Here is a 23,035-nt window from a genome sequence, read left to right on the forward strand (position 1 = left end):
GCTCTTACCAACACTGCTTTCGCTGCTGGCACCAACAGTGCTACAACCACCGTAGCCATGATAAAAGAACAAAGGCCATTGCCTTGTGGAAGAAGCTTTTATTTGAAGACGATCCTGGGGAAATGAGTTAGCAATGCAGCAACCAACAGCTATTCCAACTAAACAACATGACAGAGAGAAAAGCAGTGGACCTTCAGTGTCCATGTCAAGGGGAATCCACCACCCCTCCTGTGCAAAGCTGTCATAAATACTTGGAAGCAGACCACATAATTAGCACACGAGCTCCAGGATCTGCTTCCTGTCCAGGCTCCTCACAGCTCAGCCCACAATGGGGCAAAGCCAGACCCCACTCCCTGGGGTGGGAAGAGCAATCAGAAAAGCAGGGACCTGGGATGAAAGTCTCCCTGAAGTCAACGGCTGAGACAAATTCTCCAGCACACCAAGTGCTCATTATAACTGCCCACGGTGTCCAGTCCACAAAGTACATCTAGTGCAAGGAGAGCAATCCTGCTGCTGTTTTGCAACGCATTACAAAATACCTTGGCTAGCAGGAAGAATTTGAGGCAATTTGCTCCTGAAGAGCCAGGTCGTGACGAGCCTTCATTTTTCCAGCAAACTGGAATTAAGCTGACAAATAGTAACTCAGAGAAAAAGAGCCTGACAAAGTAAGGGAGAGATGGAGAAACCGACAACATTGAACTTGGTCTTCAATGGTGTAAATCTGTCAATACCCACAAATGACCACAAGGCCATACGCCAGTTTTCACTCTGAGATACCATAACTAAGACATTTGGCTGGTACCTCACACTGGAAAGAAAGTTTTTACATTTAGAAATGTAAAACATTGTAACATTTAAGGAATTTTGGCTACAGCCCACTAGCCAGCCTTCCCCCAGCTTCAGCTAAGGGATTATTTTGAATGTTGCTTTGCTTTTCATGCATCTGTTGCCTAAATCAATGTGGAGACACGAGGGAGGGACTGAAAATTGGCCCCAGAAATAGCGGTATATTTTAGTGTCATAACTGAGAGTCTTGGCAATCCCTGTTAACTTTAAATGTCAGTGCCATACCAAACGATCTGGTCATCACAACCTCAACTTCTGGCCATCAGTGAAAGAACAGAGATAAAGTCTCCAACACCAGGTTCCAAGGCCACTGTGAAAAATTAAGGAAAACACATTTCATGGCTTGTTGGAATTTCACTTCACCTCTTTTTGTGTTTCTTTACAGCTGTTCCGGCTGTAGCTGTTTATCTGATCTCTTTCTGTTTGAATTGTTTTTACTTTTTCCAGATTTCCTACACTGCAGTTTACTTCTCCAACTTACTTTCCTGCTTTAAACTCCTGCTCCTTTTTTTTTTTTTTTTTTTTGTAGCTCACATAAAACTCACTTATATTACACAAGCCTTCTGTGTGCTTTGACTGTTAGGACACATTTCTCCTTTAACAGACGTAAAGTGGCTATTTAATGCCATAAAGCATAGAAAATCTCAAATGGTCTTTAGCAATCACTGATAATTTCCACATCTGCCCCGTTGTATTTCAGACCCAAATTTTTAAGTTTGGAGTGAAGTGGTTTAAATAAAACTGAATCCAACTCTGCTTTTCTGGGTTTGAATAATTAGAAATTGAACTTTACAGACAGAGATGAGGGATGTTTTTCCAGAACAGGTGTTTTTACGAGCACTCCCCTTCCTCCATCAAGATGGCAAAAATCTCATACACAAACAATACCTACAGGTTCCCCACATTTTCCGAATAAAGTTTTCTGAGTGGCTAGGTATAAACTCATTAGTCCACATGGAGATCCCTTCAGACCACCTCTCAGATTGTGCCAAAACCCTCCCAAAAGCTTCTCTGTGAATACGCACAGAAGATCAGAAATCTGGTCTTGCTAAACTGCTTTTATGTTTCTGGTATTCACATTATGACCAAATGTCCTAAAAAATGTCAGTTAAACACATAAAGTATTTTTTTAAGTTACAGAATGACTTTCAGAAACCACAAATCCGCAAAGGGAAATAGGATTTGCTGGATCAGATAAGATTACTAGTCTATCTGGTCAGGTACATTCAGTGTGTAGCTTTTTAGAGAAGAAAATTAAAAGGGGAGGAAGTGACAGTGAATAAAACTAATTCTGCAGTTCAATACTGAATAAGTTCTGAAGATCTTTCAAGAAGGATCCAATCAAAAATCCCACTCAAAAGAAAACAACCTGGTCTTTTTATTTCCCTATTTTTTTTCTATTATGATCAACAGATAAATTTTACTGTTTGCACCAGTGTGGGAGTGATCAAACTCTGATTTGGAGCAAGACCCTGCAGTTTCAGGCGTTTGCTACCCACATCAAAATATTGTCATGATAAGGAAAATGTATATGCTTGCACATGTAAGCAAACACAGAAAATGCCCAAACATTTTCTTTATTTAGAGCTACATGGCTGAATACAAACAAGCTAATTTCCACTAGTCTCACCGTGAGCACAAAATACTTGAAACTCCTGGACTACTGAGTTTTATTCAGCAGTCATCATGCTCCAAATTTACAAGCCTAACTTGGATGGTTATTACTGGGATGTACCTGCTTAAATCCCTTCCACAGATGGGAGAATGAAAACTGCCGATGCCAAGTTTCAGTCTGGATTGAATTTTTACAGCTGGGTCATAAATCTTTGGATTAAAAGCATTCTAATGGAAAGACAGGTACAGCCTTAACTACAGCAACACGAACAGCAGCACTGCAACACTGCATGGGCGACAGACTGCACTGCAAGCAGAATCTACCACGATGTTACCCAAAGTCGCATTATTTCTCCCCAGCAGTGGAAGGACACAGGGACACACAGGAACCCCATGCCAGGTATGAAGTTTCAATTCAGATGTTTTTCCAGAAAGAAGTGAAACTTTTATGGGCTCACCATTCCTTTAAATTTACTGCCTCATAATGTGAAAAATCCAGCCCTCATCCCTTTCCTGCTACTACCCTGCCCCGTCTGTGCCCGACTTTCCTGCACCCCATTCCCCTCCTGGTCACACTTTGCTGCACTACAGAGATTTGTGTGATAATAAATGTCACCAAAGGCAGTGGTTACTCATGAAAGAGATCATAGATTTAATCTGAAAAACCAATTCACTGGGCAAGAAAAGGAAGGGTTTTGCCCCTGTAATTTCTCCTTCTCCTCTATGCAAGAGCCATGGGTAGACATCTTGTTGCAGAGGCAGAGCCAGCTGGAGACTCATGTGAGCCCCGAGGAGCAGAATGGGCACATTTCAGTGTCAGAGCCTATGCAAGTCTTGCTCAAAAGCCAGCACCGGGGTGATCTGCCTCCAGCCACAGCTTTGCACTCAAAAGTACTTTCCAGTCAGTGATACATGACGTTGGGTGCGTGACTTCAAAGCCACTCCTGACAAGGTGATAGCATCTCTGCACTTCTTGTCTTTGCAAATACTCTTGTGTTTTATTCCTCTTTTTCTCTCTTTTGTGTTTAAAATTGTACCGTATTTTTCATGCTCACTGGCCTCTCTTTGGCACAAACAGCTGATAATTCCATTTTGCTGTTGGGTTCTCCAGGTAGGGGAGAGAGTGACATACCCTTCTCTGTACCCCAAGAAATGTAATCGGGGAAGGCAGCAGTGGAGGTGTCCCTCTGCATGCACGACAACGCAGAGTGGGGTGGCCAGACTATGGGATGACCCATGCACACCCATGCTCTTGCCTGATGCTGCGCTGCTCCGTACCGGGCTGCTGCACTGCCCAGGGCCTTCTGCTACTCCACTCAAGCTGGTGGATTTCCGCGTTATTGTGTTCCATTATCTCCCCTGGAGCCCTCCTCTGTCCTCCTTGCTTGAGTAGTGCTTCCTTTTGCAACACACAAACTACTTGCAGTGCTGGTGTCACTGTTTTCAAGGCTGCAGATCCCCTGAATCAGTGCAAAAGCCACACCAGCTGAAGTGCTGCAAAACAGCATGGAAGTCTGATGTTTCTGCTGTAAGAGATCTGCACAGAAATTTGGCTAATGGAGAAAATCCTGCTCAGGCAGTGGAAGGGGAGAACGAATCACATCCATTTCACTAAATGTTTTCCCAATCTGGAATTTCACACACTCTTTAAATACTCCTAAAATTAACTGCTAATTTTCTTAGTAATTTCCCTATTATATTCATTACTCGCCATGCAGTCTACAGCTAAAACTGGAAAACAGTCTGATTTATGATGGTGTGCTTTTCCATGCACATAATTTCCTGAAACATTCACATTTGGGCTGGCCCCAGGTTTTAAGACCAAGCATAATTCTGAAAACATTTTGAACAATGGGAAAATAGGGATAAATATTTCTTTCTCTTTGAACACACACCTTCTCTAAAATGAATGAGGCCCGAGGCTTGCCAGGGAACAGCCCTTGCTGAGGCCCGCAGCATTGGCTAACTCTGAAGAGGAGTATTAAAATATATAGTTGTTAGTGATTGGTGACAGCACCATACATTTTTCCTGCTGTGTCTGAGAGAGGTCTTGGGCAAGCATAGAGGTGTACTGCTTTTTTGGCTGCTGTTGTGAATATTTGCATTGGGAAAATTTTAATGGTCTTGGAGGAACAGAGGCGGGTTGCTGCACCGGCACGGGCAGCAGCAACCTGCGGCCATGGAAAAATGGCTGATTCCCTGTTTTTTTTTGTCTCTGACTTTTCAGTCAGATGTTGTCATCTTTCCCATTTCAAATCATTCATGAAAGAATGTCTTATTTTCTGCGATGATAATGCTGTTAGGAGTCCCGAGACACACTGCCCTGAAGCAAGTTGACTTGAAGAAAATCCTCTGCCCCCAAATAAATGGCCGGAGCTAGTTTTTAGTGAAACACACAGAAAATTTGCCATATCAATAGAAGCAAAATCAGCAGAGGCTCACATGCACCTCCTCTGCTCCATGGGGTCTCCATAACAGTTATACTCAAATTATATCCACAAACACACTGCTACTGGAAACGCAACTGACCTGCGTATACCCCAATCTATGGAATCTTCAATATTTTGAGATTAAAAAAAAAAAGCCCCAAACATTCATAGGCGTTTGCATTTGAAAACAAACAGATAAACCAAGGATGCACAGTGTTTGTACCCTGCGTCCGTGAGAAAACAAGTACTCTCTTTTCCCACAGAACTGACCATTAGAAGCAGGGAGTGGATACAAATGGCTCAGAAAAGCCAACATTGCCAGGTGTCCCACTTCCCCTCCTGGCAGGGCTGGCTCCAGGCAAAGCCCTCCCTGACCGCTGGCAGCTCCAGGGTGGCCAGGCTTTTGGGAGGGCGCTGTGCCCTGGGTGCCACCAATGCTCTCAGCCCACCCACACCTTCTTCCATCATTCCCCTACCTGAGAGTGGTTGAAACTGCTGCCTTCCCACAAAAGGTTCAGTTTTGATGAAGCATTGTTTTCCACGGTCACGTAGAAATAATCCTGACTCATTCCCTTCGCAGCTCAAATACTGAGAAACCAAGAAACTAAAGGAAACTAAAAACCAGCTTATTTGCTTTTTGCAGTTCAAACTGAAAGATGTGCAGAAAGTGAACAACCAACCTAACTGGCAGGGAGCAGGCACGATCTTAAAAATTCTCAACTTTGGTCTATCACATCTGGTATATTAAACCTGACACTGTCCCTGTAATAAAGCCGTTTCCTTTTAATCTTTCTTTAGAAAAAACAACAGAACAGCAAATTAAATGCAATCCTCTCCTCAATTCTCGAATTCATGCTATTTCAGTGTTGATGAATCAGGTCATGTAATAATAAAATTCCTGCAGAAATATGATCTTAACTGTGTAACCTTCAAATTGTAGTTATGCTGCCGTGTGTGTTTAATACTGTACTTGACATTCCCCTTTTCCATTTCACTTCTGGACGACATTTGGATCCGCAACAAGGACCTCCTTCAGCTCTCCCAGGTTACCATTTATTTTAAACTATCCCCAAGGTCTCCAGCACTGTTTAGATCAAACTTGCAGAAGTCACAGGTACTGGTAGTTTTTGCAGGTCCCTCGAGGTGTTTCTGAAAACAGGTTCCATTGTGTTCGTATTATGCTTTTAAATTTTATAGCTCATTTTTAAATTACATGTTAATTTCTAAAAATGTTAAATTGGGAGGAAAAGTTGGCAAGGACCACACAAATCACAGCACTGTTCTGCAGCTTGCACGTGCCTCTCTATAATACTCATGTGCATTACTATAGCCTCACATTTTAGTGCTTCGGATGAACGTGGGCCTGATCCTACAGTGTGCTGAAGGTGTCATCAGAGGTGCTCAGTATGCTGCAACAGCCAGGACCATGCTTTATAAATCACAAACTTTGCAGGATCCAAATGAAAGAAAGAAAGGAAGGTGAGGGGAAATAAAAAGGCAGTAGTAATGAAAACATCAGAAACAGAGCACAGCCCAGAGTATAAACGTCTGAGAATAGAGATCAAACATTTTCAAAAATCAACTAGTCATTCAAGAGTTATTTTAAAAGCCCCCCTCCTTTCCAGGCCTGCAAGTCTTTAGTTTCCTCACTATTTTTATTTGTTCTGGCTTTTGTACTGTGCTAAGTAACATATAAAGTGAAATCAATGGAAACCTCCCTACAGAAAAAAGTTAGAAAACTCCATCCTGCCATTTCATTTCTCTTTCTCTCATTTTAATTTCTGCTTTCGTTCACCAAATGCAGCTCACCACACAGCAATATCCCAATAATCTGGGATTTTTCATTTCCTTGTACTACACTGATGCAGAACATTTTGCTCCAACAGGTGACTGACAGCAGGGCGCTCGCAGAGCAGTGCAGCGTGATCACAAAATCAGCATTTTAGTGATCTGTAAACCAAACGCTGACATTACCACTTTAGATTTAAGTCCAGTCTTGCTGTAAACATTATTAGATCTTCTCCTTACAGATTTCTGGAGTGCTTGTTGCAGTTGGACTCTTGTTTCTGCATGTGTTCATACAACAAATACAGACAGGCGAGTCTGGTTTGAGTTATTCCTGTCACACAGTGAACCTGCTGTGAATGACAGCATGCCAAGGAGTTAATAAGAACTTGTTCTCCAACACAGATTTTTAAGTAAACAAAAACACTGAACCAAGCCTTTCAGTGGTCAGTTTAAGATATATATTTGACCAATTGCATACATTTATAGATTATACCTGCACTAGGATTAATCCAAACTGAAGTTTTCTGCCTTAAATAACACATACGCATATATCACGTTATATACACGCACATATCAGTTTACGACAGAAATGCTTACATATGTGACACATCCGAGTGCGGCTGTACTCTTTTCTGGCTGCTCCATCCCTCCCCATGCTGGAGGGCCGCACAGCTTGTAGAAGCTCCCAGGCTCTCCGAGCTGCACAGCTGGAGTGGGATGGAGCAGCACAGGCACTGTGCCTGTGAGGGCCTTGGGATCGATGCTTGCTGCTCCCACCCCAGCACTAAAGCTGCTTCCCACAAGCTTGCAATAATAATCATGCAGAGGTATAAAGTGAGGCTGTTCTCCTGACAGTCAGTTATACAGCCTGTCCTTAATCTGTACACAGGACTTCCCACTTGCGTGAAGCTAGAGCAGCATATGATCCCATGTTTATAAGCATGTTAATCGCTGAAATGGGAAACTGTACAACCCATTTTCCTTACAAACGTTAAATTGCAATTTCTTGGTTTTGTCATTGTATGCTGCACTTGTACCCTGTTAATTCGGTAAAGGTGTTGAGACACTCATGGCCATGCTGACCTGGGCACTGGGTGAGTGAAGTCACTTCGAACACGCTGATGCACCTGAAATCAGGGTCTGTCCCACAACATGAACCAGACGTGGTAAGTAAGCTTTCTATTCATGATCTGCTACAAAAAGTTGTTTTTCCAGGGAAGAATAATAAAGAATTTGATTCAACACGAATAACTATGTGTTCCTAGGAGCACAGCAATCTTGCCAAACTTTCTCAAAAACAAAATATCAATCAGTTTTCATGCTGTGCTTTTTGAAATACTATTCAAAATGTCTCTGTAAACTAAAACGTCTTGTAGGTACTTCACAATTCTGCTTCAACCCCTTGGTGCTAAATAGCTGTTTTACTTAACAAAAAACTGCAGTGGGGAGCTCCTTGGAGGTGGCGAAATCTCACTTAAAAATACACTTGCTTCATTGAGGAAGGTATGAGTGATACACTCAGCCATATCCTGCTTAAGCAAAATGAACTGCAGCTATTTTTGAGAACACAGATACAGGTCTGCTACATGACTGCACTAATAACTGCCATCTTGCACACTCAAATTACAGGCAAAAGACAGTAAAAATCAAAATATCCTTATTTATCTCTTCCTAGCTAACAATAATTTCGATAATTTCATCTACTTGTAAGCAGATTTCATGAATGGATGATAACTTGAAACTATTTTGTTTGTCACTGGTTCAATTCCTGCATGCTATAACATTATCAGAAAATCATTAATGTGACTGTAATCTTGCAGCTGAAAAAAACCTGTTTGTACTTACTATTTCCTGACTGTGCGCACACTTATAATAAGGATATACCAAATAACGTAATGCATGCACATATCTTTTTCTTTCTATAAGCAGGATACTGCTAGTCTGCAGTGTAAAAAGAATAAAACTATATGCTGAGAGCTGCTGCTGTGTTCTCATTTAAGGCCACAACATTTCAAAACATTAACACAAATACTTAAGAACTGACTTAAATACGATCTCAAGAGGAGTTCCAGGAATGTCAGTTATGAACTTTAAGGACAAATATACAGACTTTTAGTCATTCCAGCCCAGCTTTTGAACTCACACAGTTCCAGTGGGCCTGTCTCAGCTTTCTCATTAAAGACCATATTTTCCAGTACAGCTTGAAACTTCACAAGAATTTAATCCAGTAACAAATTCATTACAATTTTTAAATAGTCATTATGTCCATTTTTAAGTTACGATATAAAAGTACAGAAAAACAGAAGTTTACGTATCAAAGCTGCTGCATCTGTTCCTGAGTAACTTTTCACTTAAAAATAAAACTTGGCAGATAACACGCCCATAATGCAGACCAAACGCATTTGGTATGTTGAAAAGAAAAGAAGCTAAATGATCAGAGAGAGTTAATTTTGAAACTTACTCATTGTGCATGCACTATTCTTGCTCTCCATGAGATCCCGTTTCTCTATGGGGCCCTCACTCCTCCCCTTGGTCATCCCTTGACAATCTGCATGCACCAGTGTCCTTCTACTCCAACCAGAGCATTCAGCCTTCGGAAATCCTTGTGGCCCCACCACAGGGATAAAAAAACCCACATGAAATGCACCAGGAAGGAGAGGGCAAATGTTACAAACTAGAGAGGGTTCAGAGGCAAGGGACACCTGAACCTGCCTGCTGGGGAAGCCAAGGGAAACCAAGTATAATATCTAAATCTCTACTAACTTTAGTGCAAAGCCCTCCAGTACTTTACATCAATATTTATCCATGCCAAATGCAACGCTGCCCACACGCAGTCCCTGGCAGAACACCCCCCTGAGAAAGGCCCTGGGACAATGCAAAGGGCTGCTGTGATGGGCGGAAACTGTGAGACACTGGTGGAGACCTTCAGTGCTCCAGACACAAGACTTCGGGGGTTTTTTTCACAGATAAGGGGACAGCCTTTGCCTTATGTCCCTAAACAAATATAAAACAAGGTTCACAAGATGAGCCTTTCAGCATTCCTTGCCCCACAGGGACCTGAGTAAGTCCTGATCTTGCCCTGATTTACAGCAATTTACTGGCATGATCCAGGCAGTCCCATGTGCCTTCCTCTGACCAGTAACACAGTGGATTATGTAAATCATGCTTTTCTGGTTTTATTGATAAGATTAAAATAATAAATTATGCGTAAGTCTTCAAAAAAATAGAGCCAAGATATTTAATGGCCACATCTGTGGCCCCTTAGCTCAGTACACTGTATCTGGAGTGATGCAGAACTGATCCATTTATTCTCAAAAGCTGCATGAGCACCAAAGGACCTCTCACTGCAGAAGGCACACTTGAGGCAGAAAAGATGCTATGCAACAGGGGAAGGTGTTCACGTGCACTTCATTGGGCAGCATATGGCTCATGTAAGTGCCACAGTCACCTTAATATTTCAAAGCCCCCCTCTTCCTCTCGCCTGAGACCAAGAAGTGCTTTAGCCCTCCTCTAGTTCTCTCTTGTTGTAATAAAATGCTCAAGTTTTCCTCTTCTTTAGCCCTGTCTTGGTGCTGACAAAAGCAACCCGTAGGTGTAATTTAAAAATCAGCCCCACAGCTCCATTCAAAAAGCAAACCAGCTTCAACAGCAGTCAGCACCAGCATTTAACTTCAATACTGCAGGCAGAACTTTCCCAGTGAATGCAAGTATGGACAGGAGTTAGCCACTCTCACAAAAGGAACAGTCAGGTGACAGTCACTCCAGGTGACACCATCCACCAAGGATGGCTGTATTAGTAATGATGCAGAAAGAATCCCTTACCTGTTCGGTAGACAAAGTTGCCTTCTGTCTCTGATGATGAAGGAGACACCAATTCCTCCTCAAATTCATTGGAACTAAATGAACCAGAGTGATTCCTTTGCCTTGTTTTTTCCATCATAGCTGCATTAGTAGCCATGACATGTCTCAATGAGTCATTTAGGTAACGATTCAATAAGCTGCTTTTGTATTTGGGGGGTGACACATAATCCTCATTGGCACTTGTTTCTGGTCTCACTCCTGGTTTTATTACTGAACTTTCAGTTTTGATTACAGTATGATGAACTGGTTTGTTATATCCCCCTTCATTCATATGGTTTCTTGGAGGATTTTCTCCATCTGGAAACAAAAGAACAAAGACGCAGTGCTACATTGAATAACTAATATTTAACAAGAGGCTCTCTATATATGTTTTAAACTGCTACAAACACGACCAAAACTAGACAATAACTTTAGACATTAGACAATGATTTTCACTTTCTTCACACATTGCTCACAGTAGTTCCCATGGTTCTTGGATGTTCCAGCTATTCCAAAACTACAAAAAACAGTTGCTGAGTCTAATTTGTTCATAAGCAACACGTCAGGTAGAAAGAAACTGAGAAGAGCCTTAAATCAATGACAAACCTTTAAAAATCTGTGTGAATAAGCTGAATTTTTACTATCATAACTTGAAATTTGCTTTTTCTGAGTACTATGACACATTTAAGCGTATTTGCTTACACTATATTCTTTTAATCGTCCTGCAACCAATCAAAGAAAAGTGAGTACAAACTAAAATTGGAATGATGAGAATTGAAACTGAATAGAAATTGAAACATGTTCCTCTAAAAATTCACCTACACACTTCTGACAGCATTCTGCAGGATTTGTTCTTGTCAATGTAGCTCTATGTCACAACTGACTGAAAAGAAGGCACCTACAGACATAGTTACTACGAATATTCTATTAAAAATTATAGGGTGCTATTGAAAAAAAAAATCCTACACTTGTTAGTTTTGATAAGAAAGAGAATTTCAGTGCATATATTAAGGAAAATACTTGCTGGTAAAATACATAAAATAAGTACAGTAATGGTCAGTCTAACATATAATAAGCCCCACTGAAGTTAATTGGATTCTCTTGTTAATGATGTGGTATTGCTATAGCTCTTCCATCAAGGAAAGTAACAGCCAAGAGATTTCTCATTTCCTTAAATCAACAAATAATATCAATTTTTACTTGAATACAGATTAAATTAATAGGCTTGTAGAATCTAATGAACTAACAATTCTCTTTCTAGTAACAATGATATACAAAACAGCCAAATAACATGCAGCCGGACTATCACCCTGATTACACAATCCCATTTTGCAAGGCTGCACAGCAGCTGGGAAGCAAAAATAGCACCTAATTCAAGAAAGTAAAGGTGGATCCACTGTGGGTGTTTAGTGAGAAGTCAGAGCTAACTTAGGGTACCTGATACTTTCTAAACCTATTTAAATCAGTTTAAAATTGATACAAAGAGCATCAACAAACCTTCAGAGCATGAGTCATCGCTGCTCACACTGAGTCGTTCAGCATTTCCCTGAACGTATTTGTTGTACAGTTTTATTCGTAAAGCCCAGCTAAGATCTGGTTGCCTGACAGTATTCTTCAGGCGGCGTCTTGCATTGGCAAACCAGTTTGACACCTGCATGCAAATGAACATATTAGTTTCTCTTGAAAAATATACAAATAAACAAATCTAACACACAAAGGTTTCATGAGTTTTATGTATGCCCTCAAAAACAGGCAAACAAGGGAAATGCTAAATTTTCACTCAGCAGAGAAGGAACCTCAGACAATGTTGCGGGCTCAGGCTTTCCACCCTTCCCAAGTCTTAGGAAACCCTCATTACTAACAAGGTCTTTATTAAGGTGTCCCAAAGCACTCATTTTATATGAATTTTTTTTTTTAAGGTACTGCCCTGAACTTTCAATACAAACCTTTGATACATCTCTTGCACCCTATATTAAAACATAGAGCTAATGTTCGGTAATTTACCTGAGACATTTATGTAGTTTACAATAAGGTTGTTAAACAGAAAAAAGCCACTCTGAATTTGATCACATGGAAGTCCAAACTCTCCCTCATGCATTATTGGTACTCCAAGTCTGACAGGCAGTAGGGATAAGTGAAGTCTTACATAGAATAAAATGTACTTTGAGTTGCTGCAGTAATCAACCACTTGCTCTACAGAGCAGCAGCTTTTATGAACTCCTTCTCTTGCTGAAACCCTCAAAAGCAGTGAAGATACAGATTCCTCACACTGTGACTACTAAACAAGAAAGCAGCTTGGCTCCCTTCTCAGCTGCAGAGCATTTTCTAGTTTGACACTGCAAAACAGTTACACATTAGTGTCCTTCTGGCATACAGGGTCATCACAAAGTCAAGCTCAAAGACAAGGATTTCACAGTGCTTTAGGTATCACGGGAACAGAAGGACACTGTACAGTCTTCTGTGCCAGGAGCGCTAATCACACCACCGAACAGGATGCATATGCTTGCAGCGACTTTTCAAGAAAGTATACCTGCAAAAATACCGGCCTTGATTCTACTGTAACTTAAAATATACATAAAATAGGAAAAACTGATACTGACAGAGTGGCCTTACCATAACCTTAACACAAGCAAGAGCAGAGGCAAGCTACCTATACTCTAACAATATTTGTTTAATGATAAATCAGGTCTGAAAATGCTATCTACTCCTCGCAGGAATAAGTGTATTTTGACATGACCTCTGCAAGAAGGAGGCAGAGTAGCATTACTTGCCAAGGAGAATGTAAAGAATGTTGGGAGTCTATAGCCCCACTCACATATTTGTGTTGTGAAAGTGCACAAAGAAGAAGCTGGAGAATACTGCAGTCATATTCCGACCTGAGAATGATCATACAATTTAATTTACGTTAACCTGCAAAGCAAGTTAACACATCCTTTATCAATACATGCTACCCCACCTACTAGACAGCCAAACTCTAGACCTCAGTGATGGATTTTGGACCTAGTTTTACCATCTCTCTAATGTAGCAAAGGTTGTACAAATTGCACAGAAGTATTTGGCTAATTATTCTGGATTGATAATCTCTTCTACGGTGACTATGAGAAAACTGACACTACTTAAAGGAAAAGCAAAACTAACTGACACTACTTAAAGGAAAAGAAAAACTTCAGTTCAGAGTCCCACCTAGAACTTAGCAGTGGTATCTTAAGCCTGTAACTTTGATTTTATTTAAAATCACATTTACTTCAAACAGGGTTCCAATGAAAATACAGATCACGGATGCCAAAGACATAACTTTACAGACCATGCAGTTTACTATGACAGGCTAGAGCTGTAGCTGGCAGAGAAGAGTAAGTAATTTCCATTCTCTTCCAAGGTTACTTGTTTATATTCATCATATCGACACAGTGATCATTATAGTAAACCAGAAAGGGTGGGCTGGCATCCATCCACTTTCTATTGCTGTTAACAAACTCACTCCAGACTGCTCAGCTGAATCAGCAGTCACCTGGCTGCTGCGTGATTTAGTACAACTCTGAAATATCAAAGTATGTAACAATAGAAATGGATCAGTCCAAGGTCCCAATGAATATTATAGCAGTTACTGCAGCATCTTACAAAACTGACAGCTTTCCAGCCTCTCACAAGAAAGACTGCGTTATGCTCTATTTCATTACACATTGAAATATTGCATCAGTGAAATGCCAAGTACAGAAAAGATAACGTGACTCATACATAAAAGCAATTAATTTCTTGCATGGTTCTTTTGGTTTATTTTGGGCTCATTCTTCCCTTGCCAATGCTTTGCTTTCTGCATATCGATATGAAAAGATGAGTCATATTTTACGTCTTCAGCTATGAGAGAAGGAAATAGTAGTATTTGATCATTACGAAAGAACCTGAAGTCAGCATTTACAAGAGAAGCTTTCTGCTGAAGCACAAAGCAGCACGCTCATTCCAGAAACTCTTATCCCAAATGCAATTACAAGGCACACTGAGGCTGAAGGAAAAGTTAAGTAAATCCACTTGGGAGATTTTTAGGCTAAATCTATGGTGTGGTATCTCTGGGTGCTCACCTGCTCTCAGGCACTGGTGTATATTGCTGGAAAATTCTGATCTCTGAGACACAAAGAGATCTAACATCTCTCCCACTCTTCAGTCTTGGCCAACCTCCAGGAGTGTGGACTGGAAGGGGCTGTGTGGCCACAGGCTGCACCAGACAGCATGCTCACTGAGCTCTAGCCACCACCTGGGTTATTACAGGCGGTTCGTGGCTCCTTTAAGCCAAGGACAGTTTTGTCACTAATTTCAACAAGCCTCAAATGTTACCTTGTGTATTCATGAAGTCTTTAAAAAGTTGCATGCCTACTGCTGTAGATCCCACTCACTGCAAGTGCCTGTTTTCACCACCACTCAGTCAAGCTATTACAAAAAAGAAGCAGCCTAAGCTGCCAAAAGCCAGCCACCCTTTACAAGGGACCCAACTTACACTACTGTGACCTCAAAAAATAAAATCTTCAAAAATAATTCTTGGCATACAAGCCAGTGGGAAAAATCTTCATCTCAGAAACCTCCCAAAGAACTAAGTATCTTGAAAAAAATTCATGATAAACCTCACGATTCTTGTATAGTAACAAACATGTAGTTCTTCAAGAAGTAAAAAAGACAAAATCCAATAAGAATGACAATAGATGTGCTTTCCAGCATTCGTATTTTACAGCAGCTCAGTCATCCCCAGAGAGCATCAGGTACTTGGATCAGCATCATGAAATATTGATCCTGTGGCTTTGCTTCTGAAGAGATTCTTCAATTTTATTGTAATTTGTTCCATTTCACTGCTTCAGAGTGGCCGAAGTTTCAGAAACGGGACAGAAACCAAGCAGCTCTCCTCCTCCAGTAATCCACATATGCCTTTATGATTCTGAAGACTACTAAATACACAGCAGCACACGACCAATATATTAATTCTAGTACTGCAAAAAAATTCAACAATACGGCCATTCTTTCTGGAAGGAATATACAGCCATTTTTCTTTTTTATTTCACAATAACATTTAACCCAAAATTTAAAATAAAATAACTCAAGTAATGCAGTAATAATACAACAAAAAATGTAGCATATTTATAGCACATTAATAGGACAAATTATTGGATTCTGAATTGGAATCTAATTGAAGTAAAACATAAAATGTCTTTTCAAACTATATTGCTTTTTCAGTTTCCTGCTTTGGCAGTTGTGGAAGCAGAAAACTTTGGACTGTTGGATTGAAAGCTACAATAACATTTGCCTTGAGGACTCTTGAAGACCTTGTTGGCCTGCTCAAGAATAAGTCAGCTCAGAATCTGCCCCAGGTTTTGCTACTGCTTATTAAGAAACAAGATGATTTATGATTTCTGTGAAATCCTACCTCCTTGAAAGAGACTGACGCTCCTTCTGCAGTACTGTTGGACATGCAGCTGCAACAGCCTCTTTGCTGTCCCATTGCACCAAAGAACAGGAAGTTAAGCCAAAGTAATAGTGAGGTAGAATAAATTCATTTAAACTAATGAAAATAAAATTGTGGAAGATGCAACATGCAGATACTGTCCTAATAATTACAGTAGAAAAACAGGGCTGGACATTCATCTCCTTGCCTCACATAAGAACTGGGAGAACTGGGTTTATATATGGCACAATACTGCAAAAGCTCCTTCAGTAGATGGTGGAATAAGGTTCATCAGATGAAAGAAAAGCACATGGAGAAGAGTTACAGCTGTATTATCAATATTACTGTGACCAACATCATCTTCCAGACAGCTGCTGAAGACTTTTTCTAAGGTCAGCAGTCAGGTGAAAACCAAAAAAAACCCCCAACCATTCATTCCCTAAAGGGCATTCTGGCGGAAAATCAAAGGGATTTTCAACAGTATCTTTTGTCTTCCCTAGGGCTTCCAATGACAAGGTGTCAGCACATGAGGGATGCTGGGAAGAGGTAATAGCTGTCAGCAGACAACAGCCTCCACAGGAGAGGCAAGCGTATGTTCCTACCAAGAGCAAACACCGCAGGGCAGCACTGAGAAATGGAAGAAGAGTAGGAAATATGAGACAGGTCAGCAAATGTGAAGGCATGTAACCCGGAAAAAACATCATAGACTGTTTCCTGGTTCTCCAACAACGTCTGGTGTTACTAGATTAGAAAAACAATCACAAGAGACCCCAGTTAATGCTCTTTTGCAAAGTGCCTCTCCTGGGACAGAAGAAAAGTTTTCCAACAGAGCCCGAAGCCCAGTCCTGAGCCTGCTCTTCGTTGTCCCACTCAGATAAAAGAGCACAGCCTTCAGGTAAGCTATTTCAGATGTACCCAGTGTGACTCAGATCACAGCCTGGCGCGTTCTCTCGCACTCTCAGAGAAAAAGAATTTTGATCTGGATTACAGTCTTCTTCCAGAGCATCTGAAAAGTAGATGTGGGGTGTGTGTTGTTTTGTTCTTCCGAGGTGAGGAGTGACTGCTGGTGCCAGACATATGTATTTACCTGTTGTACAGATGCTATCATATTCATGGACTAAAAGAGCAATGCACTCAAATCATGGAAGAAACATCTGAGGTTTCTTTTTGATGCTGTGCTTCTGTAAATAAAGATAGATGTGCTGGTTTGCACAGCTCTGTCAAATATTACAGTTCATGGAAATAAGGCTGGTCAAGTTCAGCTTCACTGAAAATCCACTGGAGTCATGGGGATCTAACAGAGAGAAATGTAGCCCTCCATGGTTCTTTTTAATTTTATTCTACACCTTAGGCAGATTGTAAAACTCTATGGAGTAGTGGCCATGGCTCACTTGATGATTTTATAGAGGCTAACACAGCATGTCCCCATCAGGATTTATCAAAGCTGCCACAAGAGAAACCATGCAAAAACCCACTACATTTTTTCACCTAGCCCATTCTGTGGCATTTATAAAAGAACAGGAGAACAACTCCTCAAGATATCATTAATATGAAAGTCTCCCAATGTGGATTCTGGATATAGGTTTTAAATCATGTAAAAATACAGGAATATTTTAAAAGCCATAGTCCAATAAACTACTCCCACAGAATCGTGGCATTGAATGGACAGCGTTTATGTAATCGTATTTTAAAAGTCTGAGCAAACCTTTCATGTATATTTTTTAAAAGCAAGAGAAGTTGTTTTAACTGTACCTTCCAGTTATAACTGGCATTTTCTGAGACATTAATATTATTTTTGTCAAAGTTAAAGTGTTTTTTCTAGTGCAATAGTTTCACAGTGAGGTACTAAAGCGTAAAAGTTTCCCATTTTGCTGTTACTAAGATTGAAGTTCATAGCATTGGCTTTTCTGAAGAAACACTCAAAATAATAACGCTAAATTACCACCTTCTTTTTCTAATACTTCATGTTATTTTTATATTTTCACGTCCTTTGCAAAGCGACACATAATCTGTTAGGCAGAGCGCTGAGAACCCGATCCTGCAAACACATGTATTTCATTTTACGCACCTAGCAGTAGCTCCCAGTAAGGAAATAAGATTATTCACAACGCATAAATCTTTGCAGCATCCAGACCTGAGATAGCATCACTTCACAACCGACAGCATTTAACCACATTATTTCAATGGAGCGCCAGATGGCAAAGAGAACAAAAAAGTAAGATTTATAAACGTTTGCAGCCAACTTTACATCTCTTACTGCAACAAAACTGCCAGTCATTTCAGGGGAGTTTTACCGGAGAGCAAAACAATTACTCCGGTGCCTAATTGCACTGTAATGGTAACTCCTGCAAAGGCACAGTTGCTGCACGCTGTGCCGCTGTACGCAGCGTGCATGGTAACACTTGTGTCTGTGCAACAGGTGACAATTATTATTAGAACAATAAAACTGTTTCCTTTCTGGCTCCCAACAACTTCCTCACCAATTCCTATTCTGCTCTGAAATGTATTACTTGGGGTTTTTTTTTTTTACCTGAATATTTTTAAAGACTAAGCAAAAATATTTCCCCTGTATTTTTTGAACAAGATTAAAGGACGAGGGCCTCTTTTCCGGGAAGGGAAAGCACACGCCTTTTGCCAATCGCCTTTAGCAATTCCCCAGCCAGGATAGCCCACACGTGGGAATTCCTGTTCGGGGAACACAGACCCGCTGGAGGGGCTCCCTGGGGAGGGAAGGACGAGCTCCGGACTCGCCGGCTGCACCGGTGCCCCCTCAGCTCGGCTGATGCTGCCCCTGCCCCTCCCGTTCACGAAACGCCCCAAAACGGCCGCCGGCGCTGGAGGTTCGGGTGCCCCTTACCTGCACCAGGGTCATCTGGGAGCCGAGGGCCAGCAGGATCTTCTCAGTCTTGGTGGGGTAAGGGTTGTCGCGGTGCTTGTAGAGCCACTGCTTGAGCGGCCGCGCCATGTCCTGCAGCGCCTGCCGCTTGTGCCGCACCTTCCCGCCGCTCTGCCGCGCCCTGCCGCCGAGAAGGGGCGCTCAGCACCGCGCCGGCAGCCGCCCGGCTCCCCGCCCGCACCGCGACCGCCGGGACCCCGCTGCGGGTAAGAGGGACTCTGCCGGGGGGACCCTACCGAGCCCCGGGTCTGTCCCTGACGGGTCTATCTCTACCCGGGGGGACCCTGCCCAGTCCCGGGTCTGTCCCTGACGAGTCTGTCCCTATCCGGGGGGACCCTGCCCAGCCCCGGGTCTGTCCCTGACGGGTCTATCTCTACCCGGGGGACCCTGACCAGCCCCGGGTCTGTCCCTGACGGGTCTATCTCTACCCGGGGGACCCTGACCAGCCCCGGGTCTGTCCCTGACGGGTCTATCTCTACCCGGGGGACCCTGACCAGCCCCGGGTCTGTCCCTGCCGGGTCTGTCCCTATCCCGGGGAGACCCCGCCCAGCCCCGGGTCTGTCCCTGCCGGGGGAGTCGAGCACCCTTCCCGCGCGGTGTTCGAGGATTGCTGCGGCCCCCGGCCCCGAACTCCCCGGCTGAGGGTCTGGGGCAGCAGAGCGGGTCGGGGCTCGGAGCCGGCTTCGCTGGCCGCGATGATGCCGCGGGCGGGGACTCCAGTCGGTGCAGCAGCCGAGTGCCCCGATGCTCCCGGCGCTCGGCATCTGCGGGGCGAGCGGCCGGTGGGTTACAGAGGGGCTTTCCAGAGGGGCCAGGGCTGCCCCGAGGCCAGCCGAGACAGGCGCCTCCGCCCCGATTTCTCTGCTGGTTACGCTCAGAGGCATACGCGGCACCGAGCAGCTCCCGGGTCGATTCCCGATCGGAGCCGGCGGCGAGGAGCGCTCCCGGAGGAGCGGGCGTGCCGCTTGCCAGTCCCCAGAGCCCCGCGGCTGGGGGGACAGGGGGGACGGGAGGGTGAAGAGGGGTTTGTTTGTTAAAACAAAAAAAAAAAAAAGGTTAAAAAATAAAAAGCGAGGGAAAAACCTCAAGGGAATCAGAAGGAAAACCTAGAGGCGGGCTGGGGCCGGCGGCGCGGAGGCTCCGGGCGGAGGCGGCAGGGGGCGCCACGGCGCCGCGCCGAGCCCAGCTGTGCCGGGCAAAGCCGGGCCGAGCCGAGCCGAGCCGGGCTAAGCCGGGCAGATCCGACCTATGCCGAGCAAAGCCGAACCAGGCAGATCCGGGCCGTGCTGGGCCGGGAAAAGCTGAGCTGGGCCGGGCCGAGCCGTGCTGTGCCGAGCAAAGCCGAGCTAGGCAGATCCGGGCCGTGCTGTGCCGGACAAAGCCGAGCCGGGCCGGTCCATGCCGTGCTGTGCCGAGCAAAGCCGGGCCGTGCTGTGCCGGGAAAAGCCGGGCCGAGCCGTGCTGTGCCGAGCAAAGCCGAGCCGAGCAGATCCAGGCCATGCTGAGCCGTGCCGGGCAAAGCCAGGCAGATCCGGGCCGTGCCGAACTGTGCCGGGCAAAGCCGGGCCGAGCCGAGCAGATCCGGGATGTGGCGCGCCGAGCGGCCACGGGCTTGTCCAGGGCCTCCTCGGCAATCCAGCTCTGCCGTGATGGGCTAATGACATTTCGATGGAACATAACCTGCGCCCTACAAACACCGCCGTTAAAAGTACGAGCTGATGCAATCGTTAAGGTGGAAATTCAGCAGTAACAACAGCTCCTCGGGATTTCTCTGTTTCGGTGTCGCCTGACTGTGCTCCTTAAGTCTTTACTTGGTAAAACTGACCCGAAATGTCTGATCCGCGCTCGCCAGCTGAACCCTTCGAGCTACACTGACCGCCCGCCGGTGGTAACGCGTTTTCTCATCACCTCTTATTTCACCTGCTCCGGCACAAAAAAAAATCAGCCGCAGACGGCTCAGCCTCAGCTGCCGTTTTAGCAAAACCGATCCTAGCATCACCCTGCCCAGCCCTTGACCGGCATCGAGCTAGTCCATTTTAAATCCCATGCCAGGGAAAGCACCGACAGCGAAGCTCCTTCCCGTCCTGCGCCCAGCGCGCTGCGAGCCGCGAACCGGCTGCCCCGGCACCGCCGGCGGGGACCGGGACCGGCCCGGGCTGCACACGTTCCGCCTCCAGCCTCTGTTTTGGGGGTTTTAATTACATGAAGCGCCCAGCCAAAACGGACAAGCCCCGCTTCTCCGCTTTTTGTTTGTAGGGGGAGAGGGAGGGGGGGAAGTCAAATACCGCAAGACAGGAGCGCTCTGTCCGGCACATTCCAGCCCGATCGCACGCCTCTCCATCACCTATTGCCGGAATTTCGCACCGTAGCTGGAATCAAAGTCCCCACTGAGTATGGACCCGGGGCGTGGGGGAGGACCCATCCAGAACCTCATCTCGCCCCCCGAAGGGGCTCCGCGCAGGGCATACCCTGTCCGCCGGTTGCGCAGACTGAGGCTCTCCTTGATGGACGGGCTGTCGGGGAGCAGCACCTCGGCGTGGTGCGGTCCCTCCACCACCCCCACGTAGGGCCGTCCGCTCCGCTCCCGCTCCTTGGCGTCCTCCTCGAAAAGCACCTGGCCGCCGAGCTTGCTGAAGACGATGGTGTTCATGGTGGGGGGCTGGCCGCCGGCTCCGGGGTGCGGGGGCTCGCTCTGCGCTGCGGGGAGGCGGCAGCGGTCACCGGGCAGCCGCGCCGAAACCCGCCCGGCGGGGCGGGGGGGCAGCCCGAGCCCCGGCACCGCCTGCCCACCCGCGGGGGGCGGCCCGCCCCTCCCCCGGCCCCCGGTCCCGATCCGCTCCCACGGCCCCGGCCCGGCCCCTCTGCACCTCGCCGCCAGCCTCCACCGCGCTCCTCGCTCCGTGTCGCAATAGTCGGGAGCGCGGGATTTCTGTTGTGTTTGGTGCTTCCCTCTCGCTTGCGCTCTCTCTCTCTTCCCTTTTTTTGTCCCCCTTTTCCCTTTCCCTCCTCTCCCCTCCCCCGGAACGATTTTCCCCTTCCCCCTCCCCAAACGGGGAGGGAAACAAATTGTTTTTAACGACCACCAAACGCACAGCGCCGGCGCCCGGAGGGTCGGCCGCCGCGCAGCCACTCAGGCTGCCGGGACGCCGTTCCCCGTCCCCGGGGCGGGCACCGGGGCACCCGGCAGCCCCGCAAGGGCGGCGCGGGGAGGGACGGCGAAGGGGAGGGTAGCGCGGAGCTGGGCAGTCCCCGGCGTGCTGGGGGGCGTCCCCCTGGGGAAGGCGGCTGAGGACGCCGCTCGGGGTCACGCTGCCCGCGGGAGGGACCCCCGTCGGGGGCGCGGTCGTGCCCAGCTGTAGCCCTCCGCCGCTCGTTAGCGCCTGCGTTTAATGAAGCTGGACCAGGAAACATCTGCCCCGCCGTCTTGCCCCCACCTTACAAGGTTGATAAATCAGACCGCGGTCCAAGCCGAGAGATAGCCCGCTCCTTTTAGCATCCTCGGCGCGCTCCCGCGGAGAGGCGATGCTCGGTCGCTGCGATCCCGGTGGGTGCCGCCGCTCGCAGGGATGTGCCTCGCCCCCCCGGCCCCGCCGCTCCACGCCTCCCGCATCCCCCGCCGCCTTGCGGCGCAGCCAGCCCGGCCCCGGCCCGCCCGGCCGGTTACTGTGCGCAGAAACGAAGAAGATGGCCACAGTCAATATTTACAAGGATGTAATTCAGACGTTATTTGGCCGCCGCGGGTGAACGGGCAGCAGCCGTCTGCGACGTGCGCGGCGCGGGCCCCGTGCGCGCACGCTCCGCGGCACCTCGCTTCGCCGGCGGCTCCCTGGCCCCATCCTGGTCCCCGCAAGCGTGAGCGCAAAGGACCCGAGTCTCCATAGCCGCCGCCGGCTTTATCCCTTCACCTCTCCGTCACCCGGGACTCGTCCCATCCCGTCCTCCTGGGCCGGAGAGGACACCGCGGAGGGCGTGCGCGGTTCTCCGCGGCGACGGAGCGGCGGGGCCAGACGAGCTGAGGTCCCCGGCGCCTGGGCGGGAGCAGGAACCTGCTGCTTCTCCTGCCTTGGGCACCCCCGCGCCCTCCGCGCCCCCGTCCCGCACTGTTTCTGCCCCGCTGTGGGGTGCTTCCTGCGACCTCACCCCTCCCTGCATCCCTGCATCCCGGGCGCTGATGGCGTGGCCGCTCCGCGAAGTCAC

The 23,035-nt window shown here is 46.1% G+C and overlaps 1 protein-coding gene across 9 annotated transcripts in view; it reads right to left on the minus strand.

The window, feature by feature from the left end:
• The window catches only part of MKX (mohawk homeobox), a 48,945-nt gene extending 26,358 nt beyond the window's left edge, over window positions 1-22,587 (minus strand). For 4 of the 9 annotated variants that reach the window (XM_054060363.1, XM_054060358.1, XM_054060364.1 and 1 more), the window contains exons 1-5: window positions 22,273-22,587; window positions 21,307-21,535; window positions 18,800-18,959; window positions 12,015-12,168; window positions 10,500-10,835 (exon numbers count right to left, since the gene is read on the minus strand). In XM_054060363.1, the coding sequence (XP_053916338.1) occupies window positions 10,500-10,835; window positions 12,015-12,168; window positions 18,800-18,959; window positions 21,307-21,488 (832 nt within the window). In that variant the 5' untranslated portion in view covers window positions 21,489-21,535; window positions 22,273-22,587. Of the gene's footprint in view, window positions 1-10,499; window positions 10,836-12,014; window positions 12,169-18,799; window positions 18,960-21,123; window positions 21,208-21,306; window positions 21,580-21,705; window positions 21,811-22,272 lie in introns of those variants that run through there. The other 5 variants (XM_054060361.1, XM_054060359.1, XM_054060362.1 and 2 more) reach the window with 5 other exon arrangements.
• Between the last annotated feature and the right edge of the window lie 448 nt (window positions 22,588-23,035).

The sequence above is a fragment of the Cuculus canorus genome, chromosome 2 (genome assembly GCF_017976375.1).
Source record: "Cuculus canorus isolate bCucCan1 chromosome 2, bCucCan1.pri, whole genome shotgun sequence".
NCBI classification, from domain to species: Eukaryota; Metazoa; Chordata; class Aves; order Cuculiformes; family Cuculidae; genus Cuculus; species Cuculus canorus.